This window comes from Diabrotica virgifera, chromosome 4 (genome assembly GCF_917563875.1).
Source record: "Diabrotica virgifera virgifera chromosome 4, PGI_DIABVI_V3a".
NCBI classification, from domain to species: domain Eukaryota; kingdom Metazoa; phylum Arthropoda; class Insecta; order Coleoptera; family Chrysomelidae; genus Diabrotica; species Diabrotica virgifera.
Genome location: NC_065446.1, coordinates 82,040,564 through 82,059,048, shown reverse-complemented (window position 1 = coordinate 82,059,048; position 18,485 = coordinate 82,040,564). Strand labels below are relative to the sequence as shown.

At 33.9% G+C, this 18,485-nt stretch overlaps 1 protein-coding gene across 2 annotated transcripts in view; it reads left to right on the top strand.

Moving 5' to 3' along the window:
• Positions 1 to 1,107: 1,107 nt before the first annotated feature.
• LOC114338469 (transcription factor sox-2-like) overlaps positions 1,108 to 18,485 on the top strand; it is a 318,719-nt gene continuing 301,341 nt past the window's right edge. For both annotated transcript variants that reach the window (XM_050649367.1, XM_050649366.1), the window contains exon 1: positions 1,108 to 1,268. In XM_050649367.1, coding sequence (XP_050505324.1) covers positions 1,264 to 1,268 — 5 coding nt within the window. In that variant the 5' untranslated portion in view covers positions 1,108 to 1,263. The remainder of the gene's footprint in view (positions 1,269 to 18,485) is intronic.

Genomic DNA, 18,485 nt, shown 5'->3' with positions numbered 1-18,485 from the left:
TTACAAAACCTCATATTTTAAGAAAGAAGACATCGAGCAAAATCCAAAAATGTAAAAATATACAGGGTGTTCTATTTAAAAAAACGAAGTTACAATCAACTTCCGGTATAATCGGAAGTAGTAAAGAGAACAAAATAATTTCATTAAATAGTTCATACCTCAAAACCCCTGTATTCCAATTTTCATGATTCTCTTACCTTTAGTTCTCGAGATATTTCTAATAGGCCCTTTATCTGCCTCACCCTATAAGTATAGGTAGATACCTACTTAGGTACCGATACAATTTAGACAAAACAATAGAATTTACCTATAGTACCATATTTTTGCTTATCTTCGACAGTGCTTCAAATACTTATTGGGAGAATTTGCTATTAACTTCTTCAGCATGGCCGACTGTTGTTAAAGCTTTCATCTTTATCAATAATCCAATGTAGCCGCAACTTTGTGAAATAGGTATATCTACTACATTTAAGTCGCAATGCATTATGTTGTATTTTAGGCTACCCTCAACTTCATCAATGATGGTTATAACAAGGTGAATAACCAAAACTCTTTATACATTAAAGAAATGATGTTTATTGATAGTAAAGCGGTAAGGAAGCTCATTACCTCTACTAAAATACACCTATCTAATACCTAATATTATTACCGAATTAGCTTCGGTCAATAACATTGTAAAGGATATTTAAATTATTTTCAGATGTTCATTCTCCATAGCTGACAGCAAGATTCCATGTTGGTATCCAATTAAAGTAACAATACATTCGATAAACTGTCACACTTTTTACCTGAATCCAAATTTCGGAGCAGACAACTATTGATGCTCAAGAAGAGCCTCGTTTCCTCCCATACTCTTTTTAATAAGAAATAAAAAACTGTATGTGCCACACAATTCAGAAACACCTGTACAAAGGACTAAGAGACAAAAAATCAACATGACAATGGGAAGGCGGAGTCTAATCTGTTTTTCAAGCATAACATGAAGAGATAAAGCTGCACGCCACGCCCCCTGGCTCGATTGGCCGACACAATCAGATGTCGATGGCGCATGCTCAGTGCAATCTTACCTTTCCTTGCTTTGCGAGACTGCATAGAGTGCCGCGACTTGTTAAGACTTACACGTATAGATTAATAAGTGAATGGACTATAATCTATTAAAAACAATTGTGTGAGTGGTTGTGATTGTTTCTTTTTGTGAATAGACTAGAATACGGCCCCAAAATTGATCTGGAACTACAACGCCAGGCCAGTAATGGCCATTTTATGAGGTATGTGGTCCTAAACAAATCATAAATCTTTCTGACTGCTGTCCTTTTCTATACTATGCTAATTAGCACATTCTGGTTGATGTTTATTGACTTGTCATATGGTGTGGTTTCGATTTTTTTATGCAAATTCCGAAATAAAGCGGGTAATGTTGCTTGATTAACGTAAAATGTTACCTTATGCTATCTTTGCTAATTTATTCATTTGCGTGTTCAATGCGAAGGAGAGTTGGATACTTTTTATGAATTAAGATTTATTAAATAAATATGCTTCCTTCTAACTTTCATGTAACACGAAACCACGATATTATTATTTAATAATGTAGATAACTTAGATACCTACCTACATGTTTACAAAGTTCCCAGCCAATATATACCTATGGTTGTCAAAACTGGTTTTACTGTTTTTTGCTTTGAAAAGTAGTTAGACCTACATGGTTCTTACACACAACTAAAGGATTTCTGTTAATTTTAACAATTTTACAAATAAATTTTGGTATTCAACTCATTTATTTTTATTTGAATAAGTACCTAGGTAGGTACTTACCAACTAGTCATATTTTGATGAACATATTCTTACATAGATAGAGATAATGTTAGCACAAAATGTAAGAGAATGTCGTTATCTAACATATATTATTTTTTAACTTATTCATCTTGTTTTAGTAGGTAGCATTTCTTATCCTGTTGTATTTGAACTTTATTTACATAAAGATCTTTTCGGTAGGTATATGATTTCCAAACTATCATCTACATGTGTATTTTGAATATGTACATAAGTACACTTCAAGATAGTTTATAAAGTAACTATATAAAATAAATGTTTATATTGTAGGTACAATATTGAAGATGTAGATCTGAAATCGGATACTAACTGCCACGGTTAAAAGTCAAGAGTTAATTAACCTGCTTAGCGAAATTTGACATGGACCTACCTAGGTATAGTCATTAAAAAAAACACGGTCTCAACCCGGAAGATAATAAGTTACTTAAATCATTTATGTATTTTATTCGTATGTTTTATTTTCCTCTATTCCACATCTTATTTTCCAGTAGTTATTTTCTTATTTTTGCGCTTTCTCTAAACCTTGTAGAATTCCATTTCTGCTGTATTTGCTTTCTTCTGTTCTTACCTCTGGAACATAAGGGAGCAGATCATATTACTGGAGTAATAAAAATAATACCTACACTTGACGGTATTGATCTGAAACTGTTTTTTGTGGCAAGTCTAAATTAAATAATAGTGTTTACAATGGATTAAGCCAAAATTGAGCTTAATTAATACCTATATTTTTTCACCCCCGGGACGGGGTGAAACTCACCCCCAGGGCAAAAGCACACATAGGCACACTATCACTTTTTTCTTTGACATGTTAGCTATGTGTACCTATGCCAAATTGCATGTCAATCCAAGCGGTTCTTTAAAATTTACAGCAAAAACCGTCAGTAAGTGGACCATGTGGTGAAACAAAATTTCAGAGAAACATGTTAGTATTTAGGTACCTTTCTACCAAAATGAAAAGCTGAAACACAGCCTAATTATATAAGATTAAAATAAAATAATGGTAAACATTATGAAACATGAAAACCTCTACAAAAAAGAAACATCCACAAACTCGACACATTCGAAAGGAAAGTACCTACCTACTGAGGAGAATACTAGGACCTGTGAGGGAAAACGAAACCTTCAGAAGTCGATACAACAACGAGCTTTATCAAGTTTATAAGTAAACACCCCTCTCAGACAGGTCAGACTTCATTAGAATACAACGATTGTAATCGGCCGGACATGTGACAAGAATGGGAGAGGATAGACTACCAAAAAATGCACTGAACGTTAGAATGCAGGGAAAGAGACCGGTTGAAAAGCCAAGAAAGCGCTGGGAAGACACAGGAAACAGCAACGCACATGCCCTTTTAAGAGTCCGTGCAGACAAAACAAGGGTGGAGGCAAAAAATAAATGATGTCGGCTCAATTTGGGCTGTAGTGCAGTAGGAGAAGAAGAAGAATGGTTAACATGATTTTCTTCTTCTTAACGTACCTTAGGTATATGTAACACAGAAAGTCCCACTTTACGATAAATCATAAATTTTTAAACTAAAAAAATTTAACGTTTCGATTTCCACTTTGAAAATTATTTTCATGAACAAATAGGCATGACATTCTCTAGAACGCAATACAACCACATAGGTGTATTACAAACTCACAACAATTTCTGCAAAAAATAGCAGATATAGGTACCTACATTACAATTACCTAGAATAATAATATGCTATTTAGTCAGTTTTCATATCATCAACCTTTTCACCAATGGGCCATTGATGGAAAAAACTTCAAAAATAATAAGAGTTAAATTAGAGAGGGACAATACATTGACAACAAAAGCTAAACTGAATGTATCCACTATAGCATGGAGCTACTATATAATTATCATTGTGCACAGACAGGGCCCCCGCTACCATATGTGCAAAGTGTCTAAAACCGAGGGTCAAAAAGTGCAAAAATATTTACAAAAAAAAAATAAAAAAGCAAAAATTAATTTTAAAATAAAAGTTGAGAAATTAAATAGTTCAGTTTTATTTTGTTTGGATCATTTGGATGACATTTTTAGTCTTTCTATAAACATAAATAAAAAATCCCGCTATAAAAATAACAAACACCCAACTGTAGATAAGAAATACCTAACTATGCATTGATTTCGTGGAAAAATTCCAAACACATTGGTTGAGCAATAGTGTGTGGGCGGTAATTCTATCTCATCGATAAGCGAACGATTCTGCAGCGCTCAAATGATGATTCAACAATATTTGAAAATCGCATATCTATCAAATATCTAATTAGACCGGACTGTATCGTCGCCCCCTTTGCGAAATTATTCCGATTCGATTTTTTTGCACAAACTAACTCAAAAGGAGGTCCTTATAACAAATTCACAGGGTGCCAAGCGGTGCCGTGGACGAAAAATTGGTAAAACATTTTTTTAAACAAATTCACAAAATAATTTTTTCATTTCGAACAAATTTTTTTAGTTGGGTCATTCTGAGTAAAAAAGGTCTCTTGTCATTTTTCACTCAAATTGATTGTTGTCGAGTTATATGCAATTTAAAATTTAAAAATTGCAAAAATGACCATTTTTAAGGCGATTAAAATTTAACTCGATTAAAAATTATTATTATGAAAGTCAAAAAGCGACCAAATCAAAGTTTAAAACCCCTCCTTCAACATTCTGAAGAAATTTTTGTCATTATTTTATTACAAAGCTGTTGTTTTTAATTATTAACAATTAGCGCTATAGTCCAGGCTCTATCGTTGCCCACGTTAGCAAAATTATCTTGATTAGATTTCTTTGCAAAAACTTACTCAAAAAAGGTCATATAACAAATCCACAGGGTTCCAGGCGGTACCTTAGTCGAAAAATTGTTTAAAAATTTTTTTAAACAAATTCACAAAAATAATTTTTTTACTTCGAACAATTTTTTTTAGATAATTTGAGTCATTTTGAGCAAAAAAGGTATCTTGTGATTTTTCTCTAGAATTGATTGTTGTCAAGTTATATGGCCATTTTCACATTTTTCAAATCTTAAATCGCGTATAACTCGACAACAATCCATTTTAGAGAAAAATGACAAGGGAATTTTTTTACTTAGAATGACCCAAGTTATCTAAAAAAAATTGTTCAAAATAATTTTTTTTTGTGAATTTGTTTAAAAAAATGTTTAAATAATTTTTCAACCAAGACACCGCCTGGCACCCTGTGGATTGAAGCTAGGACAAATAAATAATCCCGGAAAAAAATCCCCACAAATTATCCCTGGACAAAAAATCCCCAGACAAAAAAATCCTCGTACAAAAAATCCCTACAAAAAATCCCGGACAAATAATCCCTACAAATATTTTTGGACAAAATATTCCCACAAAAAATCCCGGACAAAATATCCCCAAGAAATATTTGCTGCCGAATAGTTCTCTAAAAGTTTTCCCGTGAATGCAATCGGTATAGGTAGATAGCAATCGCCATGAAACCGCTTTTCGCTACGAAAATAATGAATAGTAATTAATATTAAGCATGAATTGTAATTTCGATTAAGTACCAAATTTCGAATTCCAATTCAATGTCGAAAACTTCAAATTTTACGTGACAAAAAAGTGTGAGTTTTTTCAAAAATCGTGAGAGAGAATGATATGGGGAATGAGCTAAGGCTGTGGGAATCATGTAATTATTGGCTTAAATCTTTTGCTCACTCTGTTTTGAATAAGTATTTCCAGTAGATTGCGTATTTGTGATGATAACTGCTGGTCTTGACAACGATAATCTTGATTGTAATCCAAAAAACCTGTTCCTTTTTGTACATTTAGCGTCAAAAATATTTAATCATTATCATCATCATCAATGTCGTTATAACTCTTCGAGAGTCTTTGCCGCGTTTATTATTGCCTTCCATGTTTGTCGGTCCTGTGCCACTATTTCCCATTGTCTCACTCCCATTTTCTCCAGATCTCTGACTGCATCTTTCCACCTTTTTCTAGGCCGTCCTACAGATTTTCTCCCATCTGGCCTCTCCCCGAGCAGCTATGTCTGGTTTGATTTTTGGATAAATTTTTGGCATGACATATTCTAAGGCCAGATTAAACAACAATGCTGACAACGGATCTCCCTGTCTCAGTCCAGAATTTACGCAGAAACCGTTTGATATTTTTCCCACTATTCTAACTTGTACAAAGGAGTTACTTACACTCGACGAAAAAGGTACGTAATATCAATAAAAGTGTTAATTCAGACAACAAACGCAATACTTAAAATTTTTCCAATTCTTGGTTTTATTGGGACAACAAAACGATGTTCATCAATTCATTATTTTCGTTCGTTGAGCCAATGTATTACGTTTATTGAATGGATGAACATTCATTATGTATACCATAATATTACTTTATTGGTATTACGAACTCTGTTCACTGAGTCAACGAACACTATTTATTGATATTACGAACTCTGTTCACTGAGTCAACGAACACTATTTATTGAAACAACAACGTCGTTAATTGACCGACGAAGACTATTCGTTGTGTCAATAACAGTGTTATTTCTCCTAACGTATTTCGTTTATTTCTACAATTATTTCCGTTTATTGTTACGATTAATTCCGTTTATTCCCACAATAAATACGGTTTTTCTTACAACAATTCTATTCATTCTTACAATCAGTTTCTGATTCAATAAAATTGTGTTTTCACTAGGAAAGTTTTGGGGTAGTTCTGATTTCTTTCATTATATATGGATTTTGGGCTGCTGAATCCGAATATGAGGTTTGCGGACAAAATTTCTTGCCGGAACATTGAAAAACTCGCGAAAAATTTCAGCTTTTTTCCGTTTTTTTGCTCAAATCTCGAAAACTATTATCTTTTAGTAAATGGTCTGTTAACAGAAATTAAAGTATTTAAAATTATCTACCAATATCACTATTTACTTTTTTTTTCAGACGAACCGTTGAGTCTAAACTGCAAGTTGAAGATTGCCAATTTTTAACTGTCTCAGAAAACCCACCTTTTACATTCCAAAACTTTATTTTTTATTAGAATGCTGTCATTTGATAAATTTCTCCTAGTTTTCTGTACAAATAATAAATGTAAGTTCATAGGTATGGTATGTCTCTTGTGACAGCTTCCATGAGTCCATTCCGTCCTCAGAGGCCGGGAATGTCTCTGCTTTTCCCTTAGAGCCACAGAAGACAGTGGCGGCTCGCGACCTCAGTATGCGGGTAGGCTACACATATACTTCGGGTAGGCGACAAAAAATATCCTACAACTTGTAATACATTTTGAGCCGTCTTGCAATACTAAATGTAATATATGAGCGCAACAATGTGTAAAAATTGCTTTTGGAACACCTACTTTAATTTTTGATTGTAATCCGTTTAAAGAGCCAACCATTACACTTGCACCATCGTAAAATTGAGCAATTTATTTATTTTTGTAATCATATGGCTCAAGCACGTTTGAAATTAAACTATATAGAGCGTCTGCAGATCTATTCTCGCTAACATCAAAAAACCCTAAAAATCTTTCTGTTACCTGACCAACTTTTTTAACAAAACGGATTGTTAAAGTACACTGTGATTTTTCGGTTATATCAGTAGTATCGTCCGCTAGTATAGAAAAAAATTGACTTTCATTAATTTCTGTTGAAATTTCATTTTTTACGTAATCGGCAAGGCAATATATTAAATCATTTTGTATTGTTTTTGACAAACCCGTGAACACCCCTTCTATCTTTAACATGATCCTGGATTTCCTGATCGCGTTTAACTACTAAATTAAAAATTTCTTTAAAATTACTCATGTTTGAAGAATTATGGCTCTCATCACGACCTCGAAATGCAGGTTCTTGTTTTACTAACAGAATTGTAACATCAATTTCTTCAACTTCTTCAATCTTTTTCAACTTCTTCATTATATATCTTATTAGATAGAGAAATTTGTCCAGCTAAAGCACTGTCAATAGTTTGTTTATTTTTTTTTTGTAACCGTTTTAAACCTAAGCAATTGTTTAAATGTTCTTATAGTTGCCCAAAACTTTTCTCTTAAGTTTTTAGGACTCATGGGCTGTCAAATAATATTTATATTCCTTTGGTGTTGCTTTTGATTTCAGTCAAATCTTCTAATGTTTATCCTAACGCTTTCAGGCTTTTACAGTCAGAATGCAGTAAACTTAATTTCTTATTTTCACCCAAAATTATTTTTGTTGATTTCGAAATTGCAATTAAAAGAGCATTTCCGGAAGTTGCCATTAAAGGGTGTCGTTTCCATTTAGGTCAATATTGGTGGAGAAAAATTCCAGAAATAGGTTTGAGTGTGGAACATAAAAATAACGATTCTGAGGTTGGAAACTTTTTAAAAAATTCTTTCCTTGAACTCTCCTTTTTCTTTGCTCTTTCTTTACCTGCTCCTCTCTTGACTACCTACCTGTCCGTGACACTGCCGTGGGAGGGATTAGGGAATAACTTAGGTAGGCGGGAATGAATTCCAGTACACCGAATCAGGTCGTAAACGACACTCATGGTTCATAGACATAAGAAAAAAGCGATTTACCTGTTATTAACAAGTAATTGGACTTCGTAAGTCCTAGGTTTTCACCCAAGGTAATCGGGCGCGTCGAATAATATATCACTTGTACTATTCCGGTGACTTTAAAACAGTACTTCTGGTTGCTTTTCTCAAACCGGAAGTCATAGGTCAAATTTCTCACCTTTAGTACCATCCTTGGATTATAAGTTTTCATTTGAAACCCCATTTGTCATTCTACCTGGTATAATGACGGAGGAGTTATATTCACGGTCGGACGGACAGACAGCCTAGGTCAAATTTCTCACCTTCAGTACCATCCTTGGATCATAAGCTTTCATTTGACACCTTATTTGTCATTCTACCTGGTATAATGACGGAGAAGTTATATTCGCGGTCGGACGAACAGCCAGCCTAGCTCAAATTTTTCACCTTCAGTACCATCCTTGGATCATAAGCTTTCATTTGACACCCCATTTGTCATTCTACCTGGTATATTGACGGAGGAGTTATATTCACGGTCGGACGGACAGACAGCCTAGGTCAAATTTCTCATCTTTAGTAGCATCCTTGGATCATAAGCTTTCATTTGACACCTCATTTGTCATTCTACCTGGTATAATGACAAAGGAGTCATATTCGCGGTCGGACGGACAGACAGTCTAGTTCAAATTTCTCACCTTCAGTACCATCCTTGGATCATAAGCTTTCATTTGACACCTCATTTGTCATTCTACCTAGTATAATGACCGAGGAGTTATATTCGCGGTCGGACGGACAGACAGCCTAGGTCAAATTTCTCACCTTTAGTACCATCCTTGTATCATAAGCTTTCATTTGACACCTCATTTGTCATTCTACCTTGTATAATGACGGAGGAGTTATATTCGCGGTCGGACGGACAGGCAGCCTAGACCAAATTTCTCACCGTTAGTACCATCCTTGGATCATAAGCTTTTATTTGACACCTCATTTGTCATTCTACCTGGTATAATGACGGAGGAGTTACACTCGCAGTCGGACGGACAGATAGCCTAGGTCAAATTTCTCGCCTTTAGGGAGCGTTCAAGTATTACCTACCTAACGCGATTTTTGAAGATTTTTGACCCCCCTCCCCCCCTACGTAACGCACTGTAATGGGAGTTTAACTATAACGTAACGCAATTCTTGAAGATTTTTGAACCCCCCCCCCCATCAACCTGCGTTACGTAATACTTGAACGGTCCCTTAGTACCATCCTTGGATCATAAGCTTTCATTTGACACCTCATTTGGCATTCTACCTGGTATAATGACGGAGGAGTTACATTCGTGGTCGGACGGACAGACAGCCTAGGTCAAATTTCTCACCTTCAGTACCATCCTTGGATGATAAGCTTTCATTTGACACCTCATTTGTCATTCTACCTGGTATAATGACGGAGGAGTTGCGTTCACAGACGGACAGACAGACGGACGTGCATAATTCAAAGTTTTCACATTTTTTCAAAATTGGGTTGAAACAACACATCATCATCATATTAAGTAGAGCAGAAGAAGGCTCCTTACGCATAATCCAACCAGCATAAATGCCTACACGCTGCATAACATACGGCAGCAGAATAAGTAGATTGGATTTTTTGAGATTATTGACATACTTTAGCTTTCTTTCTTGGTATTTAGACAAGGCGGAAACGGCGGGTTAGTTGGGAAAAACATTCCCATGAGATATTTTTGCCTAATCACATTCGTGAGACATCCCAGAATAAGGTTCAAGAAGTCGCCCACGAGAAAAGTGGGCCAATTTTTTTTTAACAATTTTTTTTTAATCAAATTGCAAAAATCAATATTTTGGTCCAGACTAATTTTTTTTAGGTTTTTTTGGACCATTCTGGACAAAAAAGGTCTCTTATAATTTTTCTCTAAAGTTGATCTTTTTCGAGTTATAAGCAAGTTAAAATTTGAAAAACGCGAAAATGGCAATTTTTAAGGCTTAATAACTCGGTCAAAAATTATTATTTTGAAAGTCAGAAAGTGACTAAATCAAAGTTTAAAGTCGCCGTTACATGATCCTGAAGAGATCTGTGTCATTAATTTATTACTAAGCTGTTATTTTTAATTAATAACAATGAGTGGTTGTATCGTATTGACGCTGCTGTAAATGTGAGTGCGAGTAAGATGCACAATTGGACTGCTGGAATAGCTTCTCTCTCGCACTCAGCATTTACAGCCCCGCACACGTTAGTGTATTATCGCTTAGTACTCGCTTAGTATTATTACTTAAAAATAACAGCTTAGTAATAAAATAATGACAAAAATTTCTTCAGGATCTTGTAGGGGGGGCTTCAAACTTTGATTTAGTCATATATTGACTTTCATAATAATAACTTTTAACCGAGTTATTAAGCCTTGAAAATCGCCATTTTTCGTTTTTTTCAATTTCAAATTGCTTATAAGTCGAAAACGATCAACTTTAGAGAAAAATTATAAGAGACCTTCTTTGTCCAGAATGGTCCAAAAAATTAAAGAAAAAATTGTTCTGGCCAAAAATATTGATTCTTGCAATTTGATTAAAAAAAATTGTTAAAAAAAAATTGGCCCACTTTTCACTTGGGCGACTTCTTGAACCTTATTCTGGGATGTCTCACGAATGTGATTATGCAAAAAAATCTCATGGGAATATTTTTCCCTTCGAACCCGCCGTTTTCGCCTTGTCTAATTATCCTATTCAATTTTCTTTCTATTTATGCTAAATAAATTGACACAGGAGTATCTCCACAGGCTCTTTACAAGATTCCAGGAGTATGACATTGCCTGCATACAATATAATAGGAAATGTTTTCTATTCTAGACTTGTATTTCGTCAAATTTTGTCAAACATTTTATTTTGATATACTTTTACGCCAGTCAATGGGAGCACGAATAAGATATTACAGCCGAAATCTATCCTACTGCATGGATTTTAATGAAATTTTGCGCCTAGCTTCTAATTAGGGGCTGTCCATTAATCACGTGAGGCCCGAAAGGGGGGGGAGGGTTCCATAAAAAATCACGAAACATCACAAGGGGGGAGGGGTCTAGTAATAATATCACGTGTATTTATTTTTTAAGGAAAATGCCCGAAACTCAACTGAAAAGTGGCGTTACATGTATTTTTTTTTCGTCAAATGCACACAAAAATCGAAAGTGGCAGTGGTGTGACTGATAAAAAAAATCATTTCTCATTCTAATATTATATAAACCAACAACACATTAATTTACTTTGGTTCCACCCAAATTTCTGTAGCGACACGGTATACTTTACATGGTAATTATTTTAAGTGCCTTATACCTACTATGACCTACCTACTTATACAGATTTCTTCTTGGATCTTAACAATAGAGTATTTGACATATTCAAACATAATATGCTTATTGTTACACAATTTTGTACAGTGTGATCAAAATATTATACTATTCTATTGACAAACTCAATATTTTAGCTCATGTATCAATACTTCAAAAGTATTGCCCATGCCCTACACAACTTTGTCAAGCATGATCTAGCTAGAGCAATATTTATCTTTACAAATGTACTTGGTATAAGCGCGTTCAATCGCGTTGAGAGAAGAATGGCGCCTTTCTGCCCGGAATTATCTGGACTTACACTTCCACATGATTCTTATGGAACCCATTTGGTTCAACAAGGGAGAAGAAAAGATCATGACCTTGAAAAAAGAACTTTCAGAAGGCTGGTGAAGTTCTCTCAGAAGTATCGAGTAATACGGTTATTGACGGCCATGGTGTCGTAGCAGAGTATGTCAAGCCAGATAACATTGTCGAAAGTTTTATTCCAGATCTGTCTTCCCAGCAGTGGTATAGCGAGCATGTGTGAGAAAGTCAATATTTGCTTTAGGTATATAATATGCGGAGTTCTATACGATTCATTCTTTCGGAACGATTCGTTATACCTCCTTACCCGATTTTGCACTCGTTCGGTTGCCTATATATTCCAGAGCCTCAAGAGCATGATGACAAGATCCATCATGCTCCATTTCTTCTGCGACGTTCTCTCGAAATTACTCCAACGTATGAAGGCTTCGGCAAATTGATTTAGGACCTGTACTGCCCTAGCCTGCAGAAGGATCATCAAATACTTTTGAAAGGACATGTCAGCGGTGTGCACTGGACTTCTGTACAAAGAAAAAAGCTAAAGCGCGTGTGAATACTTGTCACAAGCAACTACTGAATCTTAGCAATAACACTCTAGAGATGCACAATGTTCGTCCTTCCTGAATCCTCACGCGACGATCGAACAGTAGATCGAGAGAGATTATCTGCGTAGTGCGCGAAAATAATGACGCCGAATGGCTTGATGAAACTGATGTTGATCTTCAACAAAGCACTGTGCCAACAACTGACTTGCTAGATGCTTATCCAGTTATTGGTGTTGAAGAAAGTCCTGTCTACCTCTAAACGTTATTATTGTAGTCTTTAATTTTTTATAAAAAAAATTGATGATACTTATCTACCTACTATACGTGTATTTTATAGATATTAAAAAAATAGATTTTTTGTAGATCCTAAAAAATACACGTGATATAGGGGAAGGGGGGGGGGTAAGTCTTAAACCTCACCATGTATCACCAATGGGGAGGGGGGGTTTAAAAAATGCCAAAAAAAAATCACGTGATTAATGGACGGCCCCTTATCTCCTAATTCAAAGTCTACCTTATGCCGATGTGTGCTTTTATTTTGGGGGTGGTTCCCACCCCTTCTAAGGGTTGGAAAATTTTTTGGTTAAAATTACCACGTAATTCGCTAGAGAACCTAATTCTAAGCAAAAACTGTTCTATAATTTTCTGAAAACTCAATACTTTTTGAGATATTCGTGGTTGAAAATTGGCCATTTTCATTGAAACATAATACCTTTTCGAACGGTTTTTTGCGAATACCTTAAAAACTATGCATCTAACTAAAAAGACTATATTAAACATTTTTGTAGGTTATAAAAAAAACAAAGAGACACTTGCCTTCATAAATCTTCTAGTTATAATACAAAAAGAGATATGGTAGGTGAAAATAGTTTGTTTTTTTTTGGTACATTCTCAAATTGGTGTATTCAACTTGAAATAACAGAGAAACGGTCGATTTTAGGTGTATAATGCTACTTATACCTTTTGTAGTGCTTGGAAAGACCTTTAAAATGAGCTATATTAAAAGTCCATTACATTAAAACTAAGCGAGATATGCTGCAATCAAAATTGATAACTAATGTATTTTAAGAAAAAATGAGAAGTAATTTTAACCCCCATCCACCAAAATGTAAATGCATCGTTTTCCTTCTACAATACCTTTTATTATTGTGTTATTTCTATGTTCAAAAAGTTGGGTTTAAAATGAATGGTTTTTGAAAAAAAAAGATCAAATTATAGAGCGCATTTTTAAATTTTCTTCAAAATCTTCCTTTTTCTCCATGTAACTTGAAAATGATAAGAGATGCAGTAATGAAAAATAAAAATTAAAATTTTGATCTGATGAAAAAGCACTACATTTTTGTGTGGTATCTTTTTTCGTATCTCTTATCTTTTTCGAGTTACATGGAAGAAAAGGAAGATTTTTAAGAAAATTTAAAAATGCGCTCATTAATTTGATCTTATTTTTTTCAAAAACCATTCATTTTATTCCAGTTCAACTTTTTGAACATAGAAATAACACTATAATAAAAAGTATTGTAGAAGGAAAACGATGTATTTAAATTCTGATGGATGAAGGATGATGGATTCTTCTTAAAATACATTAGACATGAACTTTTTTGCAGAATATCTTGCTTAGTTTGAATGTAATCGACATTTAGTATTGCTCATTTTAAAGGTCTTTTCAAGCACTACAAAAGCTATTATATTATTATACACCTAAAATCGAGTTTTTCTGTAATTTCAAGTTGAATACACCGATTTGAGCATGCAGCAAAAAAACAAACTCTTCTTACCTACCATATCTCTCTTTGTATTTTAACTAGAAGATTTATGAAGGAACGAATCTCTTTGTTTTTTTTATAACCTACAGAAATATTTTATATAGTTTTTTTGTTAGATGCGAAGTTTTTAAGGTATTCGCAAAAATCCGTCCGAAATGGTGTCATTTTTCAATGAAAATAGCCAATTTTCAACCACGAATAACTCAAAAAGTATCGAGTTTTCAAAAAATAATTATAGTCAGTTTTTGCTTAAAATTAGGTTCTCTATCCTCTTCCGTGGCTATTTTAACCAAAACATTTTTCACCCCCGAGAAGGGGTGGGAACCACCCCCAAGATAAAATCGCACATCGATATAGGGTAGACTTTGTTTCTTGAGCTATTCCCTACTTACTGTGAAAATATGAAGTAAATCGATGTAGTAGGATGGAATTCGGAGCCAAATACCCTCATTGACTGCCCTATTTCGGAACTAAGGCGTTTTATTTTGGCAACTTTGTGCTTTATGTTTACTTACTTCTGTGGCTGTGTGGTGTCTCTGCGTTGGAGTCCCTACTCCATAAAGCGAAATAACTCAACATGTTTCGTCGGGATAGAAAGAATAAATTATTGAAAAGTGCACAAGAAACAGAAAAGAGCTTATTCTTAAATATAGTAGGTTATACTAACCTCCTTCTTCACGCGCGTTGTTCATTCCGGACGTTGGCAATTACCATTGCTATTCTGACTTTGTTAACGGCAGTTCTGAATAGTTCGGCAGATGGCAATCCGAACCATTGCCGCAAGTTTTGGAGCCACGAGTGTTTTCTCTTTTCTGGATCCCTCCTACTGTGCCTCATAACATGACTCAAGTGTTCCACCTTTCTTTTCTTTATAGTTATCCCCACCTCTCTCTCCTTACCTATCCGGCGTAATACCTCCTCTTTGTTCACGGGCTCGGTCCAGGATATACCTACGTAATATGTATGGCCGCATATGAAATGCCTCCCGAAATAGGATTTCTTACCTGTCGCTAAAATGGTCACATACGAATTGCCTCCCAAGCTTTAAATAAATTACATGCTTCTAATCTTTATGTGAAGGTGAGACGTTGCCGCATCTTCGTCCCTTTGTAAATTTTTGGCAAAATTGGTATTTTGTTATTTAATTTATTTTATTTTCAACCTTTATATATTAAACATTATTGACACTAGGCGGTATTTATAAATTTTAACTAACTTATACATATATAATTATTAGTTTTATAACCATTATAATATATATTTTATAATAACCATTATTTTTTATTATTAATAATTTAACAAAAAATACAAAAACATTTTAAGTATTTTATAGATTTATTAAAAATAACATCACAAAAAAACTTATTTGGAAAATATTACAAAATATATGTATAGAAATATAAAATTACAAAATATTTTTCCTAAATTTATATGATACTACTTTGACAAATTCTAATCTATTTATTTTACATTCTCTTAATTCTAAAAATTTTTCATTTAGAAAATTTATTTTTGCCGTACTTTCCGCAACAATTTTTTTTTGTGTCGAAAGAGAATTCATTTTAATGTAGGTATTTATTTGAAATTGTAAAATTACATCAATAAAATTATTAATGTTAGGATGAGGGCAGTAGAAGGAAGAATTATACTTGGAATGAAAACTTTCGCATGGGTTTGTGGTTCTTTGTATGGATGAAGAGTGCTCAGCCCAAAGATGTGGAGGAAATGTCGAATTTTCAGAAATGTAATTATCAACAAGATAATCACAAAACTGGGTGACTCTTTCATCGACTGGTTTAATTTCTGCCAAATCTATGGCAAAAAATCGCTAACATCTTTAGGATGTAAGAATGAAAGACCAAAAATATAAATAAGAAAATGCGTAATTTCGGTTGAGTCAATACCTTTTCTCTGGCATTCTGGAGCTAATCCCCGTGCTTGAACCTTTCTATACCATGCCTGACCCAAATGAAAACGACATCCATGAAGATCTGCTTCAGGAAATGCCATACGAATACCATTATGAATGGAAATTTCAAAGTCTGAAGTTATTACTTTAGGGGAAACAGGACAATTAATTTTAAAACATTTTTCTATGATATATTTAAAAGCTAGATAATGTGAAGGTGACATTTTATCTTGAAGTAAACAAAAGATACGAGGAATAATATTATAATGTCCATTTTTCAAGCCATGTATACTAAACAATTGAGTGAAAAGACGGGGACAGTATTCAAAAGTTCCGTCAACATACCAATTGGAAACAGTCGAAAGAAAACGAAGATTTGAAAAACATGTTAATATAACAATATGATTATCTTTGTCATTTTTAATTATAAAATTTTCATTTCTATTTGTAATAACAGAAGATGAATCGAGAGCTTTATGAAATTCAGATATATTTTTGGGAAGTTTAATTAAAGAATTTGTGGTTCTAGCATAATATAAATTTTGTCTCACTCTATTGATATCATTGATAGTAAATGTCTCTATATTTGTGTTCTTAAGTTCTTTACAGATGAACTTCATTGGTTTTTCGCGGAGATCTTCCACAGCTGCTCTTTTTATTGAATTGCTTACGGCTTTTCTATTGTAAACTTCGGCAGACAACTTCTCGTGGTTATGATCTAATATTGATTCCATTATCGTATTTTCACATCCCTGTGTTCTCACAAATGCTTTGCAGGCTTTTTTAGTACATGTTCACCGTTTTACTGTATAGTCCTGTCGCCAGGGGGGGGGGGTACAACGGCCTCCTTAATTCAGATGGACTTACCCAAGTTTTTTTTATATATTTTGACCCGTAGAATACGAATTTTTTGGGTAACAGTTGATCCGGATGTCGATAAAATTGTTATAGACAAAGAACTTGAGGAATTACATAACAACGATTTCTCGCAAAACAAAACATACTTTTGTATTTTTTGGGTCATTTTAAGCAAAAAATATTACTACAGGTTTTTTCGTAGAATGCATAGTTTTCGAGATAACCGCGGTTGAACTTTCAAAAAATTGAAAAATTGCAATTTTTGAACCCAAATAACTTTTGATTAAAAAATAAAGTAGCAATTCTGCTTACCGCATTTGAAAGTTTAAGTCAAATTATATCGGTTTTGATTATTTGCATTGCTAAAAATTAATTTTTTTATTGTTAAACTAATCTATAAACACATAGTGTTTCCCGTACCTAATACATGCGTTTTAACGCATGCTACGTAGAAATTGCCTCGCTTGCACTCGTAGCTACTCTACCTACTCGTTCGATTTTAAATGAGAAATCATTGAAAGCATCACTCACATACTAGGTGTTTATAGCTTTGTTTAACAATAAAATAATAAATTTTTAGCAATGCAAATAATCAAAACCGATATAATTTGACTTAAACTTTCAAATGCGGTAAGCAGAATTGCTACTTTATTTTTTAATCAAAAGTTATTCGGGTTCAAAAATTACAATTTTTCGATTTTTTTAAGGTTCAACCGCGGTTATCTCGAAAACTATGCATTCTACGAAAAAACTTGTAGGAATATTTTTTGCTTAAAATGACCCAAAAAATACAAAAAGATGTTTTGTTTTGCGAGAAATCGCTGTTATGTAATTCCTCAAGTTCTTTGTCTTTAACAATCTTATCGACATCCGGATCAACTGTTACCCAAAAAATTCGTATTCTGCGGGTCAAAATATATAAAAAAAACTTGGGTAAGTCCATCTGAATTAAGGAGGCCGTTGTACCCCCCTGGCGACAGGACTAGTATCTTTGGCCAACATTTTTTGAAAACCGAATGTAAAACCATCAATTGATAGTAAAGGTTTACCCTTTTCACTGACACTTATTGTTGATTCTATTATTTCGGATGTTATGATTAAACACAATTTAATCTTGAAATTGACGAACTGACAAGCTTGAAATAGACAAACTGACTGATGCAGAAACTAATAAACTTTCAAGTATGTATACAACATTTCGCCCATTAGCACAATTTACAAAAGAGAATATAAACAAACAAAAAGATTAAGGAAAAAGTACCTATTCATGGAATCGTTAAGAAGAGATTAGAATCGGAATTGGAATTACCCAAAGAATATAAACAAACAAAAAGATTAAGGTAAAAGCACCTATTTATGAAATTATAAAATGGAATTATAAATATGGAAGAGATTAGAATCGGAATTGGAGTTACCCAGAAAAGCTGGATATTAGATTGCCGGGAAACAACTTTCT